This window comes from Sphaerodactylus townsendi, linkage group LG04 (assembly GCF_021028975.2).
Source record: "Sphaerodactylus townsendi isolate TG3544 linkage group LG04, MPM_Stown_v2.3, whole genome shotgun sequence".
Lineage (NCBI taxonomy): Eukaryota > Metazoa > Chordata > Lepidosauria > Squamata > Sphaerodactylidae > Sphaerodactylus > Sphaerodactylus townsendi.
In genome coordinates, this window is record NC_059428.1 from 3,385,571 (window position 1) to 3,400,415 (window position 14,845).

General features: G+C 50.2%; 1 protein-coding gene across 4 annotated transcripts in view; it reads left to right on the forward strand.

Moving 5' to 3' along the window:
* Positions 1–11,184, forward strand: part of FAM168A (family with sequence similarity 168 member A) — a 163,465-nt gene extending 152,281 nt beyond the window's left edge. For all 4 annotated transcript variants that reach the window (XM_048492464.1, XM_048492467.1, XM_048492465.1 and 1 more), the window contains 3 exons: positions 6,121–6,295; positions 7,883–8,013; positions 9,702–11,184. In XM_048492464.1, coding sequence (XP_048348421.1) covers positions 6,121–6,295; positions 7,883–7,995 — 288 coding nt within the window. In that variant the 3' untranslated portion in view covers positions 7,996–8,013; positions 9,702–11,184. The remainder of the gene's footprint in view (positions 1–6,120; positions 6,296–7,882; positions 8,014–9,701) is intronic.
* Positions 11,185–14,845: the final 3,661 nt, after the last annotated feature.

Below are 14,845 nucleotides of genomic sequence, written 5' to 3' on the forward strand. Positions count from 1 at the left end.
CAGAGAGCAGCAGTGCCGTAGGAGGTTAAGAGCTCGTGTATCTAATCTGGAGGAACCGGGTTTGATTCCCTGCTCTGCCGCCTGAGCTGTGGAGGCTTATCTGGGGAATTCAGATTAGCCTGTACACTCCCACACACGCCAGCTGGGTGACCTTGGGCTAGTCACAGCTTCTCGGAGCTCTCTCAGCCCCACCTACCTCACAGGGTGTTTGTTGTGAGGGGGGAAGGGCAAGGAGATAGTAAGCCCCTTTGAGTCTCCTGCAGGAGAGAAAGGGGGGATATAAATCCAAACTCCTCCTCCTCCTCCTCTTCTTGTTCTTGTTCTTGTTCTTCTTGTTCTTGTTCTTCTTCTTCTTCTTCTTCTTCTTCTTCTGTATCGGGGGAAATGGCTCCCGGAAATAACTCCTTCTCTGGGCACCCCCCCCCCCGCGCTAACCACAGTTCTCTCAGAATTTTCTCAGCCCCACCTACCACACAAGGTGTCTGTTGTGGAGAGAGGAGGGGAAAGGAGTTTGTAAACCACCTTGAGTCTCCTTACAGGAGAGAAAGGTGTGGTATAAATCCCACTTTTCTTGTCATGTGGAGGAGTGGGGATTCAAACCCGGTTCTCCAGATTAGAGTCTGCCACTCTTAACCACTACACCACACTAGAGGTATGCAGGTTCTATTAACGGCTGTCGTAGAGCAAGAGTGTTTCTGTGCGTAGCAGGCTTTGTGCTTGGCAGACCGCTCGCAGCTTGTTGAAACATCCAGAGGGTGAGGGGTTGGTCCCCTGCGGATCTGAAAAGGGCTTGGGTTTCTGCTTCTTCCCAGCTTCCACCTATCCTTTCCTTGCACATCTGTAAATAAAGCAAATATTTCCCAAATGCCCCAAACCCAGAGGCATAGCTGCGCCAAACTGCGCCTGGGGCGGACTCTGTGTTTCCCCCCATGCCCCCTCGCAGCGCCCCCACCCCCCACTTCCTTTTGTTCAGGCTGAAAAAGCGCCCTGGTGGGAACAACACTTCCCAGGAGACCTTGGGAAGAGGGAGGGGGCGATTTCCCACCCCCACGGACGTGCACCCGGTGCGTGGCACACACCCTGTCCCCTTATAGCTTCGCCTCTGCCAAAACCTCCATACTCTTTCTCTTATTCCAAAGCAAGCCAGATGCAGGCAGCTTAACGTGGCCCTCCTGCCAAGAAAGCCAGATTCTTCCAGCCTCAAAGAGAAAACGTAATTTTGAAGGCAAACGACAATAGCAGTCCTTTAGCATAGCAGGCCAGGAGGTAATCCGCACACCATTTAGCTTCGAGCAGGAGATCAAACAAGCATCGCTCTCTTTTGCATGAGCAGCAGGTAAGCTTCTCCTCCCCTGCGTGTCGTGAGAGCCGGTGTAAAAACAGACGTTAAAACAGTCTTAAAACCGTCATCAAGGCTGGCAACAAAAGGAGCCGGTGAGGCCGAAGCTCACCAGAGGCGGAAGCAAAGAAACGACAGAGATCTGCAGGCTCACATCTTGGGGCCTCCCTGTCACAGTTCTCCTGCTCTGCCATATGCACTCCTATTAGGGGAGAGGCTCTGCTTAGCGTGCCGAAGGTCCCGGGTTCAAATCCTGACATTGTAAGTTTAAGGCAGTGGTGGCGAACCTATGGCACGGGTGCCAGAGGGGGCACTCAGAGCCCTCTCTGTGGGCACGCGTGCACAGAGTGTCATGTGGGGGGGAATCGCCCCCCACACACACACATCTAGGCTGGCCTGGGCCACTGGACTTGATGTGCATGTACCTCAGTGAGCAGGGAGGACTCTGCTGGCGGGCCTGGTGCCTAAGCTCCAGATGGCTGCTGCCTGGGGGGGTGGGCAGAGGCGGCAGAGATGCTAGAGAGGCGCAGAGCGGCGCATGTGGGACTTGCTGGAGGCTACAGCAGGCTGGCCCCTGCTCGAGGGGGTTATTCAGGTTAAATTGCCGCGTTGGCACTTTGCGATAAATAAGTGGGTTTTGGGTTGCGATTTGGGCACTGGGTTTTGAAAAGGTTCACCACCACTGGTTTAAGGGATCAGATGGTAGGTGGTGTGAAAAACCTGAGCCTTGAGATCTTGGACGGCTGCTGCCAGTTTGGTAGCCAATACCAACCTCGGTAGATGAATGATCTGACTCCTATAAGGCAGTTTCATTGGAGGCTCTTGTGGAGAAGTGGGAGGGCTCAATAGTAGTGTTTCTGCTTGGTGTGCAGAAGGTCCCAAGTAAGCTTGAGCGTTACCGAAAAAGTTCGGTAAAATTCGGATTCAGCTTGATTCAGCTGTAAAATTATAGTTATAGCCGAATCAGCCGAATCCCTGATTCGGTATACCTGAATTTATTCAGATATAAAGAAAAATTCGGGTTCCTTTGCATTTTGGGGTATTTTTTTAGTGTTTTTTCCCGTTTTGAACTTGCAGGAGGTGCGTTTTTAAGCTAGTGGCACCAGAATGTCGGAGTATCCTCAGGAGACTCTTCTGACGATACCACCCAAATTTAGTGAAGTTTGGTTCAGGGGGTCCAAAGTTATGGACCCCCAAAGAGGGGGTCCCCCATCCCCCATTGTTTCCAAGCCTAGTTCCAAATTCAATCCCCAGCCTCTCCACCTAAAGAATTTGTCAGTAGGCGATGCTCACCTGAGATGCTGCCATTCGTAATAGACGGTACTTACCTTGATAGATCTGATTCCGTAGAAGGCAGCTTCATGTGTTGTATCGCCAGAAACGGGCTTTAGCGGAAACTGCGGATGTTGTGCAGGACTGCTGTATTTTGTGACCGTCAGTACTGTCGGCCACTCAAAATTTCTTCCCTGAAATCTGTTGTCAGGCAGAAAAGCCAAAGGAGGTGTCCAAAGAGCCGGGCTGCTCCTGAAATAGGCTGTGTTTCGCTTCTGGTTGGCTTCCAGATCCCTACAAGTCAAATGCAATTGCACTGTCTACCAAGCCAGCGTGGTGTCATGGTTAAGAGCAGGTGGATTCAAATCTGGAGAACTGGGTTTGATTCCCCTGAGTGTCAGAGGCTTATCTGGGGACCAGATGTGTTTCCGCACTCCTACGTTCCTGCTGAGTGACCTTGGACTAGTCAAAGTTCTTTGGAACTCCCTCAGCCCCACCTTCCTCCCAGGGTGTCTGTTGTGGGGAGAGGAAGGGAAAGGAGATTGTAAGCCCTTTTGAGTCTACTTACAGGGGAGGAAGGTGGGGTATAAATCCAAACACCGTCTCCTCCTCTTCTTTTTCTTGATATCCCACTCTGTTGACTGCATTGATGGATCCTGTGTCGTCTGCTGGAGTCCCTGTGAGGAAGGAAGGCTGTAAACAACATAAAATAAATGGCCTGGCCTGCTCTGTGGTGGCCCCATTCTTTACACTTGGATTGAGGTTCCAGCTGCTCTGGAGTAATGCTAATTATCTCTGCGCCTCTTTCCATCTGCTATCAGGGCTCAGTTTGGCTCACAAGCTTCTGTGCCCAGTCTGACTGTGCTGAGAGAGAGACAGAGGAAGAATTTGCTATTGATCTGCCTGCCTGGCCTCTCAGCAGTATCCTTCTGCTACAGTGTGGCCTAGTGGTTAAGAGCAAGTGGATTCTAATCCGGAAAACCAGGTTTGATTCCCCAAACTCTTCTTCTGGAGATCGAGGGCATTCCGCTTTTCACAGTCCCACACCCATCTAGAGCATAATCTCCAGGAAGGGCTGTTGGGAAGACTTTAGATCAGTGATGGCGAACCTTTTCAAGACCAAGTGCCCAAACTGCAACCCAAAACCCGCTTGCTTACCGCAAAGTGCCAACACGGCAATTTAACCTGAATACTGAGGTTTTAGTTGAGAAAAAACGGTTGGCTCCGAGGCGCGCATTACTTGGGAGTAAGCTTGGTGGTAGTCAGTGGCTTTGCTTTGAAGCAACCGTGCAACACTTCGAACGGGTGAATCACAACCCTAGGAGGGTTTAGAAGCAAGCCCCATTGCCAGCAACCGAGCTTACTCCCAGGTAAAGGATTGTGCTTTAGTTCTTCCCATGAAAATCAGTGGGGTTTAACAGCACTTAACAGGGCTACCTACACGTCGTGCCCAGCAGCCCAGGCCAGCCTAGATGTGTGTGTGTGTGGGGGGGAGATTTTCTGCCCTCCCCATAACAAACTCCATGCCCACAGAGAAGGCTCTGAGTGCCACCTCTGGCACCTGTGCCATCAGTTCACCATCACTGCTTTAGATGTTCTTTGTGGCATGTGATATGGGTTTTTGGAATGCTCTTTTTTAAAAATTCCCCCATGCCTGTATAACCCCTGCGTAAAATTGTCCCTGACCATCTGGGAGCTTGGAGTAGGGCGGGGGTAGTGAACCTTTGGCACTCCAGATGTTATGGACTACAATTCTCATCAGCCCCTGCCAGCATGGCCAATTGGTTGGCAGGGGCTGATGGGAATTGTAGTCCATAACATCTGGAGTGCCAAAGATTCTCCACCATTGGAGTAGGGCCATCAGTATGCAGAGGGCATCCAGCTTTCTCTTTCTCGTCTTTTCAGCAGAGTCAAATAATGCAGTGGATGTGCTGAATAGATGCTTGGAGGGGGTAAAATGTTAGATGAGAGTTAATAAATCCCAGCTCAGTCAACAGCATTTAAAGGGATCACGATGGTTCCTTCCGGGCCCAATTCAAAGTTTCGAACGTTGCCATCAAAAACTTAAAACGTCTGGGGCCGGAGCAATTAACCACTTGCTCCTAGACAAATCCTCTACTGTGGCTGTCTCCAGAGGACTCTGTTTGGAGTAGCTTCGCTTTCTGAAAGAGAGAGAGTGGCCCCAAGAGATGCCGTGTTGGCACTTTTCGATAAATAAGTGAGTTTTGGGTTGCAGTTTGGGCACTCGGTTTTGAAAAGGTTCACCACCACTGGTTTAAGGGATCAGATAGTAGGCGGTGTGAAAAACCTGAGCCTTGAGATCTTGGACGGCTGCTGCCAATACCAACCTCGGTAGCCAATACCAACCTCGGTAGATGAATGATCTGACTCCTTATAAGGCAGTTTCATTGGAGGCTCTTGTGGAGACGTGGGGTGGCTCAATGGTAGCGTTTCTGCTTGGCGTGCAGAAGGTCCCAAGTAAGCGTGAGCGTTACCGAAAAAGTTCGGTGAAATTCGGATTCAGCTTGATTCAGCTGTAAAGTTATAGTTATAGCCGAATAAGCCGAATCCCTGATTTGGTATACCCGAATTTATTCAGATATAAAGAAAAATTTGGGTACCTTTGCATTTTGGGGTATTTTTTAGTGTTTTTCCCTGTTTTGAACTTGCAGGGGGGCGGGCAGAGGCGGCAGAGATGCTAGAGAGGCGCAGAGCAGCACATGTGGGACTTGCTGGAGGCTACAGCAGGCTGGCTCCTGCTCGAGGGGGTTATTCAGGTTAAATTGCCGCGTTGGCACTTTGCGATGAATAAGTGGGTTTTGGGTTGCAATTTGGGCACTCGGTTTTGAAAAGGTTCACCCCCACTGCTCTAGACCAAATCAAGCCTGAACTTTCCATGATGAACTGGAAGCCCCGTCCATGTGCCAGGTAGCTGACGATGGCATCATGGCTGCGCCCGGCCACTGCCCCTAAAGGGGCTTCCTGGCAGCGTGGGGAAGGCAAAAAGCCTCGATGGGCCAAGAAGCCTTAATGGGCCATGCTGCACTTACACCCATTTAAAGACTGACCTAAGTACAGGCTGTGACCTGCTGGCACGATGTTCGCTCAGCGTGGTGTAGCGGTTAAGAGCAGGTGCACTGTAATCTGGAGAACCGGGTTTGATTCCCTACTCCTCTACCTTAGTGGCAGAGGCTTTTCTGGTGAACGAGATGTGTTCCCCTGCTCCTTCATTCCTGCTGGGTGACCTTGGTCCAGTCACAGTTCTCTCAGAACTCTCTCAGCCCCACCTACCTCCCAAGGTGTCTGTTGTGGGGAGAGGAAGGGAAAGGAGCTCGTCAGCCACCTTGAGTCTCCTTACAGGAGGTAAAAGTGGGGTATAAATCCAAACTCTTCTTCTTCATGAGGTATTTAATCCATGTCTTTAAATTTTGTAGAGGTGTTAGCTGTGTTGCCTAATTTCGCAAGAGCTCTCTGCTGACAACGTGTTCTCGTTCTGCTCTTCCACACAGGGAGCATATTACACGCAGCCTGTGTATGCGGCACAGCCTCACGTCATCCATCACACCACTGTGGTCCAGCCAAACAGCATCCCTTCTGCTATTTATCCAGCTCAGGTGGCTGCCCCCAGGACCACCGGCGTGGCCATGGGCATGGTTGCTGGGACTACCATGGCAATGTCGGCAGGTAAGAGCTGAAACCCAAGAGCTGCTCTTTCATTAACAATTTTTTCAGAAACTATCACCATAGAATAGGGTTCCCCAACATGGTTCCTGTGGGCAGCAGCATATCACAAAAACCCAGGGCAAAAATTCAGTTTTCCGCCCCCCTCCCCGGACGGCCCCTGGGGCGAGGAGTGGGGCTGGAGGCCGGCAAAAGCCAGAAGCCTATGGGACCCAACTTCCCGACTTGCTCTGCTGCCTGTTAGGACAACCACCCAGAAGGCACGCAGATGGGGTAGCGGTGGGGTTGGCCCAGCGGCACCCTTGGGGGGGGCAGCATGGCATGCTTTCCACAGAGGGGCGGGTCCTTCTTTTCCTAGAGAGCGCCGGCCACATGGAACCTGGGGAGAAGGAAGAGGGGTGATTTTCTTGCCCCCCCATGACTAAATGGGCACCGCCCAGGGACATTTGCCTCAAATGTCACCCTGGGCAGTACGCCCCTGCCCGTGAGCACCGTAGTGTCACAATTATTTCTCCAGCACCTGACGAGCCTCTAAGCTGTCCCCTTTGCCTCATATTCCACATTGGGGGCTTGTCCATATTATGCTGACCACCTGAACATAAGAACATAACTAGCCTGCTGGATCAGACCAGAGTCCATCTAGTCCAGCACTCTGCTACTCTCAGTGGCCCACCAGGTGCCTTTGGGAGCTCACCTGCAGGAGGTGAAAGCAACGGCCTTCTGCTGCTGCTGCTCCCGAACACCTGGTCTGCTAAGGCATTTGCAATCTCAGATCAAGGAGGATCAAGATTGGTAGCCATACACTGACTTCTCCTCCATCAATCTGTCCAAGCCCTTTTTAAATCTATCCAGGTGAGTGGCCATCACCACCTCCTGTGGCAGCATATTCCAAACACCACCAAGCACATGTTGCGTGAAGAAGTGTTTCCTTTTATTAGTCCTAATTCTTCCCCCCAGCATTTTCAATGGATGCCCCCTGGTTCTAATATTGGGAGAAAGAGAGAAAAATTTCTCTCTGTCAACATTTTCTACCCTATGCATCATTTTATAGACTTCAATCATATCCCCCCTCAGACACCTCCTCTCCAAACTAAGGAGTCCCAAACGCTGCAGCCTCTCCTCATAAGGAAGGTGCTCCAGTCCCTCAATCATCCTCGTTGCCCTTCTCTGCACTTTTTCTATCTCTTTGATATCCTTTTTGAGATGTGGCGACCAGAACTGAACACAGGACTCCAAGTGCAGTCGCACCACTGCTTTATATAAGGGCATGACAATCCTTGCAGTTGTATTATCAACTCCTTTCCTAATCATCCCCAGCATAGAGTTTGCCTTTTTCACAGCTGCCATGCATTGAGTTGACATTCCCATGGAACTATCAACTATCCCATGGAACTATCAGCCTTCTTGATACAGCGCCACAGATAATGTGCATCGCAGCAAATCATCAATGTTCTCAGCTGGCTCATGCCAAAGAGAGCCCGTTTCCATGGGAACACCCCTGCCCTGCCTCCTGTGGAGATCCTGGCTTTGCCCTTGCCGTGTCCAAAGCTCTGGGTTTGCCTCCATCCTGATTCGCTCTCCCTCTTCCAGGCACCCTGTTGACCACCCCGCAACACACTGCAATTGGAGCACATCCAGTCTCGGTGCCAACGTACAGGGCTCAGGGGGCCCCCACCTACAGCTACGTACCTCCACACTGGTAATCTCATCGGCCAACCCACGTAAGTGGCGGGGAACGGGCTGCTACGATTGGAGGGCTGGGAAGGGACCGCGCTCGGAACGTTTATTTCCAGACAGGCTGGCCTCCGTCACGTCCCTAGGACGGGGGTTTCTGAATTATGTCACAGAAGCCGTCGGCAGAACGAGATCACACTGAGTTGGATCCAAGCTAGGGGTGTGTGCTTTTAAAAACGTTTGACATAATTCTGAACCTGGGTCTGCATTGGGGCAGAGTGAAGGGAAACTGCGCCCCGGGGCACACGCACACCCTGCATCCCACGCTGCCGCCTGCCCTGCCCAGGAATGCCCCTTCCACGCCCCCTCTGCAGCCCGGCCACACCTCCGTCGCTCTGCCTGGGGTGTCATGCCCCCCTATCCCATGGGCGCTACACCACTGGTTTGCATGTAGCTCCAAACTCCTCCTCATCCTCCTCCAATGCTGGGCGTTCTGACCAGGTATCCTGCCCTGCAGACAAAGCTTCCATTCTAGAGAATAATCAGGTAGAAAAGATCCTACCCCTCCTGTTGCCCCATGCGAGCTGCTCGCAGGATTATTCCCCCTAGTCTGGATTGCTGCTCGTGGTGTGTGCGCTTTTCCATTTCATTTTCCCCTGAACCAGTCTGCCCTTATCTAGTTACCGCAGCTGCAGTGCAAGGGAGAGTTGGGACCGAGTGTCTTCATCCCAGTTCTCCGAGGAACATGCGTGTGTGTGTGTGTGTGAGTGTGTGTGACAGTACCTTCCCACCACAGGAAAAATAAGGCAAGGTTGTGGGCCTGACATATCTATGCTGGGGATATAACGCCTCGCCTGTTCTAACGTACTCGGTTCTGACAATGCAAGGCGACAGCTTTTCTGTGCTTGCAATCGGTAAATAAGAATCCTGCTTTCAAAGTATTGATTCGTTTGTTGGACAAGTCCGGGGGTTGTGACAGTGGTTCGGCCAGGAGAGGAAAGTTCTCATTTTGCTCTCAGCTCTTGGTGGGGGAGATGAAAACCCAACCTTTGTCTGATCCGGAAACTGAAACTCGTGCAAAATGCAGCAGCCAGGCTCCTTTCCGGGGCAACATCTAGGGACCGGATTACGCCGGTCCTATACCAACTACACTGGCTGCCAATCGAGTGCCGGGTCGTGTTTAAAGTTTTGGTATTGACCTTTAAAGCCATTCGCGGCCTTGGCCCTGCTTATCTGAGGGACCGTCTCTCCCTATACCGCACTTCTAGGCCCCTCCGCTCATCGGAGGCGGACCTACTGGTGATCCCTGGCCCCAAGGCGATCTGGCTGGCCTCTACAAGGGCCAGGGCTTTTACGGCTCTGGCCCCTACCTGGTGGAACAGGCTTCCAGGTGAGATCAGGACCCTGCGGGACTTACAGAGTTTCCGTAGGGCCTGTAAAACGGGCCTGTTCCGCCAGTCGTTTGGCCAGCCGGGATGATGTCAACTTCGCCATAAAGGACATCTGGCCTCCATGGGTACACAAAGGGGGGAGGGAGGGGTTGAAGCCATCTGCAAGTTTTAATATTTTATGTATTATTACATGTTTTAAATTGTTTTTATGACTGATGGACACCGCCCTGAGCCTTTGGGGAGGGCGGTATATAAATATGATAGATAGATAAACAAACAAATAAATAAATAAATAAATAAATTCTCTCTTTATCTCTCTCTCATTCTCTTTCTCTTGCATGCAGGTTCAAAGTCAACCATCGTATGCAACAATTCAAGTCTTACATCGGTGCTGGAGCGGCCATCCCACGTCACCGAGTCTGTTAGCAAGAACAGAAGAACGAGTGCAAGGGTCACTTTATGCATTCTTTAGGGTTTTGATTTTTTAAAACTTTTTTTTAAAGTTTATTTTGTAAAAAAGCCACTCCCTCCCTTTGGGCTCACCCTCCTGCCACCTCCAGCTTTCCTGACACCCCCCCCCGCCCTGCCCCCCGGGCCGTTTCACGTCATCTACTCATGCTGAGCAAAACCGTGCTTTCCTTCCCCGTCTTCTGCCATTCCTCGCCGTCATGGGTTTCACTCTCCGAGTCCATTTTTGGCCACGCTAGCGAGGGCAGGTATGGTTTCGAGGGCGACTGCGTGAAAAAGCACAGTGCTGGCTTGTCGGACATTTTCCCATTTTTGTTTCATTTCTTTTTACAATTCTAATCAACGAAATCCAGATTGGAAGTGCGGATGTGTGCCCTCATGTGGTCTCTCTCCCTCCCTCCCCCCCTCTCTCTCTCACACACACACACGCACGCATGCACACACACAGAGTTGTTCATCTTCCCATAACATGGCACAAAAGGATATTGCTGTCTTCCATACAAGTGTTGGAATCAGACTTACAGTTCATTATCTGCATTGAAATTCATTCCCCCCTTACTCGAGTGGGCAATTACACGCAACAGCCCCTTGTGTCGTAGGAAACGGGAAAGCTGTCGCCCGATGCTTCTGCAAGCACTCGTCTAAATTGTCGAGTAGGTTTCTCCCCGCCTCGTCTTCACACTGGGAAAAAGAATAGCACCCGGGCCACGCGAAATGCATTTCGTGAAAGGCAGGGTTGTCATTCCACCGGTTTTACAGTCATTTCGTTGTGTTCCCAGTTCTGAGAGTGGGGAGAATATAGAGGGAATATAGAGGGCAAAATAGTTTCCAAATCCTTAGTGTTGACTGCTTCCACAAACAGCAGCAACTCGAAAGGGGCCCAGTTTATGGGGCCCGACGTCTCTTTAGCGGCCAGTTTTGCTCCGCCAGATTGTTTGGAAGTTAAATGTGAAAAACTAGAGTCCCGTGTGGCTGTCCTGCTGTCTTGGTTCGTACCACAAAGAAGCACCTAAGTCATTTGGTTGCACGTTCCGCTCCAGACCTCCGCCGCTCCGCCTAGCAGTTTCGATTCATGCCAGTACCCTTACCGACTTAAATTCCTAACTGTTCCTTTTGGTTGCACAAATTGGCTGTAAAAATGGGGGCGGGGATGCTCTGCGGGCTTTGCAAGTGGACGCGCCGCCCCTTTTTGAGAGCAAAATCAAGCCAATGCAGCTACAACCCTCTCTCTACTGACACAAGTGGTCCACACCTTGCGTGAGCCAACGTGGCGTAGCGGTGCACCGTAATCTGGAGAACCGGGTTTGATTCCCTGCTCTGCCACTTGAGCTGTGGAGGCGTATCTGGTGAACCAGATTAGCTTGTTAACACACACTCCCACCTGCTCGCCAGCTGGGTGACCTTGGGCTAGTCACAGTTCTTCGGAGCTCTCTCAGCCCCACCCACCTCACAGGATGTTTGTTGTGGGGTGGTGGTAAGGGAAAGGAGATTGCAAGCCCCTTTGAGTCTCCTTGCAGGAGAGAAAGGGGGATATAAATCTAACTCTTCTTCTACCTCTGCTGGACAGAAGACAAAGGGGCAGTTTACAGAATCGCTGTCTGAGGAACGGTTTCTTCAGTGGGAAGACATTTTGTTCCTACTTGGGTCGAGATCTGCAGGGTCAAGGGGAGGCTGAGAACCTTCGCAGCATGAACCGTCCCTGGTAAGGGATCAATCTGAAAATCTTTAGGCGGCCGCAGAACAGGATTCTGAGGGAAGCGTGCACAGGTGAGCAAGCATTTGGGGCATTCCACCTTAGTCACTAAACTGTCTGGGGGAATGAAAGGATGAAGACCCAAAGAGATTCCATCAACTCATACTCTTCTGTGCTGGTGTGGCGTAGGAGGTTAAGAGCTCGTGTAGGATCAGCAGTGGCGTAGGAGGTTAAGAGCTCGTGTATCTAATCTGGAGGAACCGGGTTTGATTCCCAGCTCTGCCGCCTGAGCTGTGGAGGCTTCTCTGGGGAATTCAGATTAGCCTGTACACTCCCACACATGCCAGCTGGGTGACCTTGGGCTAGTCACAGCTTCTTGGAGCTCTCTCAACCCCACCTACCTCACAGGGTGTTTGTTGTGAGGGGGGAAGGGCAAGGAGATTGTAATCCCCTTTGAGTCTCCTGCAGGAGAGAAAGGGGGGATATAAATCCAAACTCTTCCTCCTTCTTCCTCCTCCTTCCTCCTCCTTCCTCCTCCTTCCTCCTTCTTCCTCCTCCTCCTCCTCCTCCTCCTTCTTCTTCTTCTGTTTTCTAAAATCAGAAAAAAAGTTTATAACTTTCAGTTTATAATCTGATTGTCAATACTTACATGCACAATCCATTTTAAACTATTACCTCTTCATCCACAGTTCTGCTAGCGTTAATCTACGTATGTATATCCACCTTTTTGCTCTCCCTGGTCTTTTAGATAGCCTCTGCTTTTTTTCCCCGAAGTATATTTTGAAAACAATTTCAGAACCTCCGCCTCCTATCATTTATTCTATACCTTTAACTTTTCCAGCTTACTATGCTGTACTTCAAAAGACTTCAGAAGTCTTTTTCTTCTTGCTAATAAATGTTCTTGCTTCTTGTATATCAAGCGTGTTCTGCTGAGTTCCATTAAAGGTAAAAACCAGTCCGTCTGGTAGCCACCATCTAGAGCAGGGGTAGGGAACCTTTAACACTCAAAGAGCCATTTGGATCTGTTTTCCATGGGAAAAGAAAACACTTGGAGCCGCAAATAATTTTTGACATTTAAAATAAAGAATAACACTGCAATATATATTGGGTTTTACCTTTTACTCATCATTCTAGAGAAGTGCATGGATGCATCCGCCCTGCTGCCTGCAGGGCAGGCGAGGGTGGGGCCAGCAGCTCGGCCTCACCGGCCGCCGGGAAAGCGCCTGCCCCACTCCAACGGGGCAGGCGAGAGGGGAAGCCCGTGGCACGTGTAGCCAGCCGCGGGCAGTTGGTCGCCCACCCTGCTGCCTGCAGGGGTGTGGGCTAAGGATAGGAGACCAGCTGCTTTCGGCCACCGATTGGAGCCCCGCCAGTGCAAGGGCAGAAGAGCCGCATGCGGCTCTCGAGCCGCAGGTTCCCTACCCCTGATCTAGAGGGAATGTTTTTCTTCTTCAGCGCCTCTGTTGAGGAATCTGTACTCTTTCCTCTTCACCAAAGTCTCCCTTGGCAGCTCCTTCATGATTGTCCTGCCCCAAATACGGCAATCTCTTTTTAAAATGCCTGCGTATATCTTCATTCGTTGATCTTAATGCCACATACATCACGCAGTCTTGGGGCACCTTTTTCTTTCGTGCAGCAAGTGATGTCACTTTTGCTTGTATTTCTGAGAGCAGAATGGACAAAAATTTTGCTAGCTCTTTTGCTGGTAAAAACTGCTTACGCCAGTGGTGGCGAACCTTTGGCACTCCAGATGTTATGGACTACAATTCCCATCAACCTCTGCCAGCATGGACAATTGGCCATGCTGGCAGGGGCTGATGGGAATTGTAGTCCATAACATCTGGAGATACAAGGTCACTCCACCTACAAGCTTTCTATAAACCTCTGTCTGATTCTGCTGAGGCATGAATTCTCAATGCAAATTTCTTCTGTCTTAACTCTAGGCCAATTGTTTTTTCTGCCTGGCGTTGTATTTCCTTTTGATTAACTTCCATTTTTGTTTCCGTGGTTTAAAATCCTCTGAGACTTTTTGCGTATCTTTCTCCAGACTTTTAATCTTTTTTTTCCAGTTCTGCTAAATCTCACGTGCATCCATCAATTTTATCAATCTTATTTTTCATTTCTAATGTGTCTTTCTGTACAGATGAAAGTATTGATTCAGTTCTCTGCACATGGTCTGGGGAAACTGGGACAGGTGGACCCGAAATAGCTCTCGTTTTGCGTTTTGAATCGATCATTATTTCTTCCCCCTCGTTTTATCTCAGTTTCAAAATCAAGTCTTTTCACTCTGGGTGGATTATAAATCTGGGTGAGTTATTAATCCTTTTCTTCAGCGAGTTTCTTAAGTTTTTATTTGCCTAAATTGTGGAGGAACATTTCCAGCAATATGGCACTAGCAGAGCTCTGAATAAGATCTCTCAATCCAACATGGCGAAATTTATGACGCAGTTCCTAATTCAGGCTCATAACTCGGTTGTACTCACCTGTTTGTAAAGAGTAAAATTCTTGCTGGGTGAAGCATATGATGAAAGATGAGACTCCCTTTTCCCTTTTTTATCTTCTTCAGAAAAAAACCCCAGCATCGCTTACAGCTTAAAGTAGTTTAAAAGCTGCTTCTTTCCCCGTTGCCAAGATGATGGTAGGCAAGCTCCGATGAGCAAAAGGGCCTTTGGTTTTCTTCCAGGGCCCCGCGCCCCTCCGTTCCCATCTCTGCAGAGCACAGCGCCTTTCACTCTGGTAGTTCTCTGTAATCCAGGGGGCGAACGTCACTCAGATATATCACCTGAGCGAGAAAGAGACAACAGGGTCATCTCTCCCTCGGGATTGCTGGAAGTCGGTATTTGGCTGCCTTGGGTGTTGGCAGGATTGGACAGGCTGTAAGATGTTGAAAGGCTGCGAGTCAGGATGGTGTTCACAGCCCAGATAGGAAGCAGAAGATGGTGGTTGAAGTGCATGGCCGAAAGGGAGGAGGGAGTCTAGAGGTAAGTGAGGAGACTGAGGCAGCTCTGATTGACCAGTACCCTGATGGACGAACTTGCCGGAGTTGAAGGCCCCACAACCAGTGGTGGGATCCAAAAATTTTAGTAACCGGATCCCATGGTAGTGGGATTCAAACAGTGGTGTAGTGCCAATGGGGCTGGTGAGGGGCACGGTACAGGGGCGTGTGGCGAATGGCATTCGAGGTGGGGCATTAATAATTTCTCTGTTACTGTAAAAAACTCTTACTGTAAAAAAAGTTCCTCATTTCCAGCTGGTATCTTTCTGTCCATAATTTAAACTCATCCTAGCAAGTCCTATCGTCTACTGCCAACAGAAACAACTACTTCT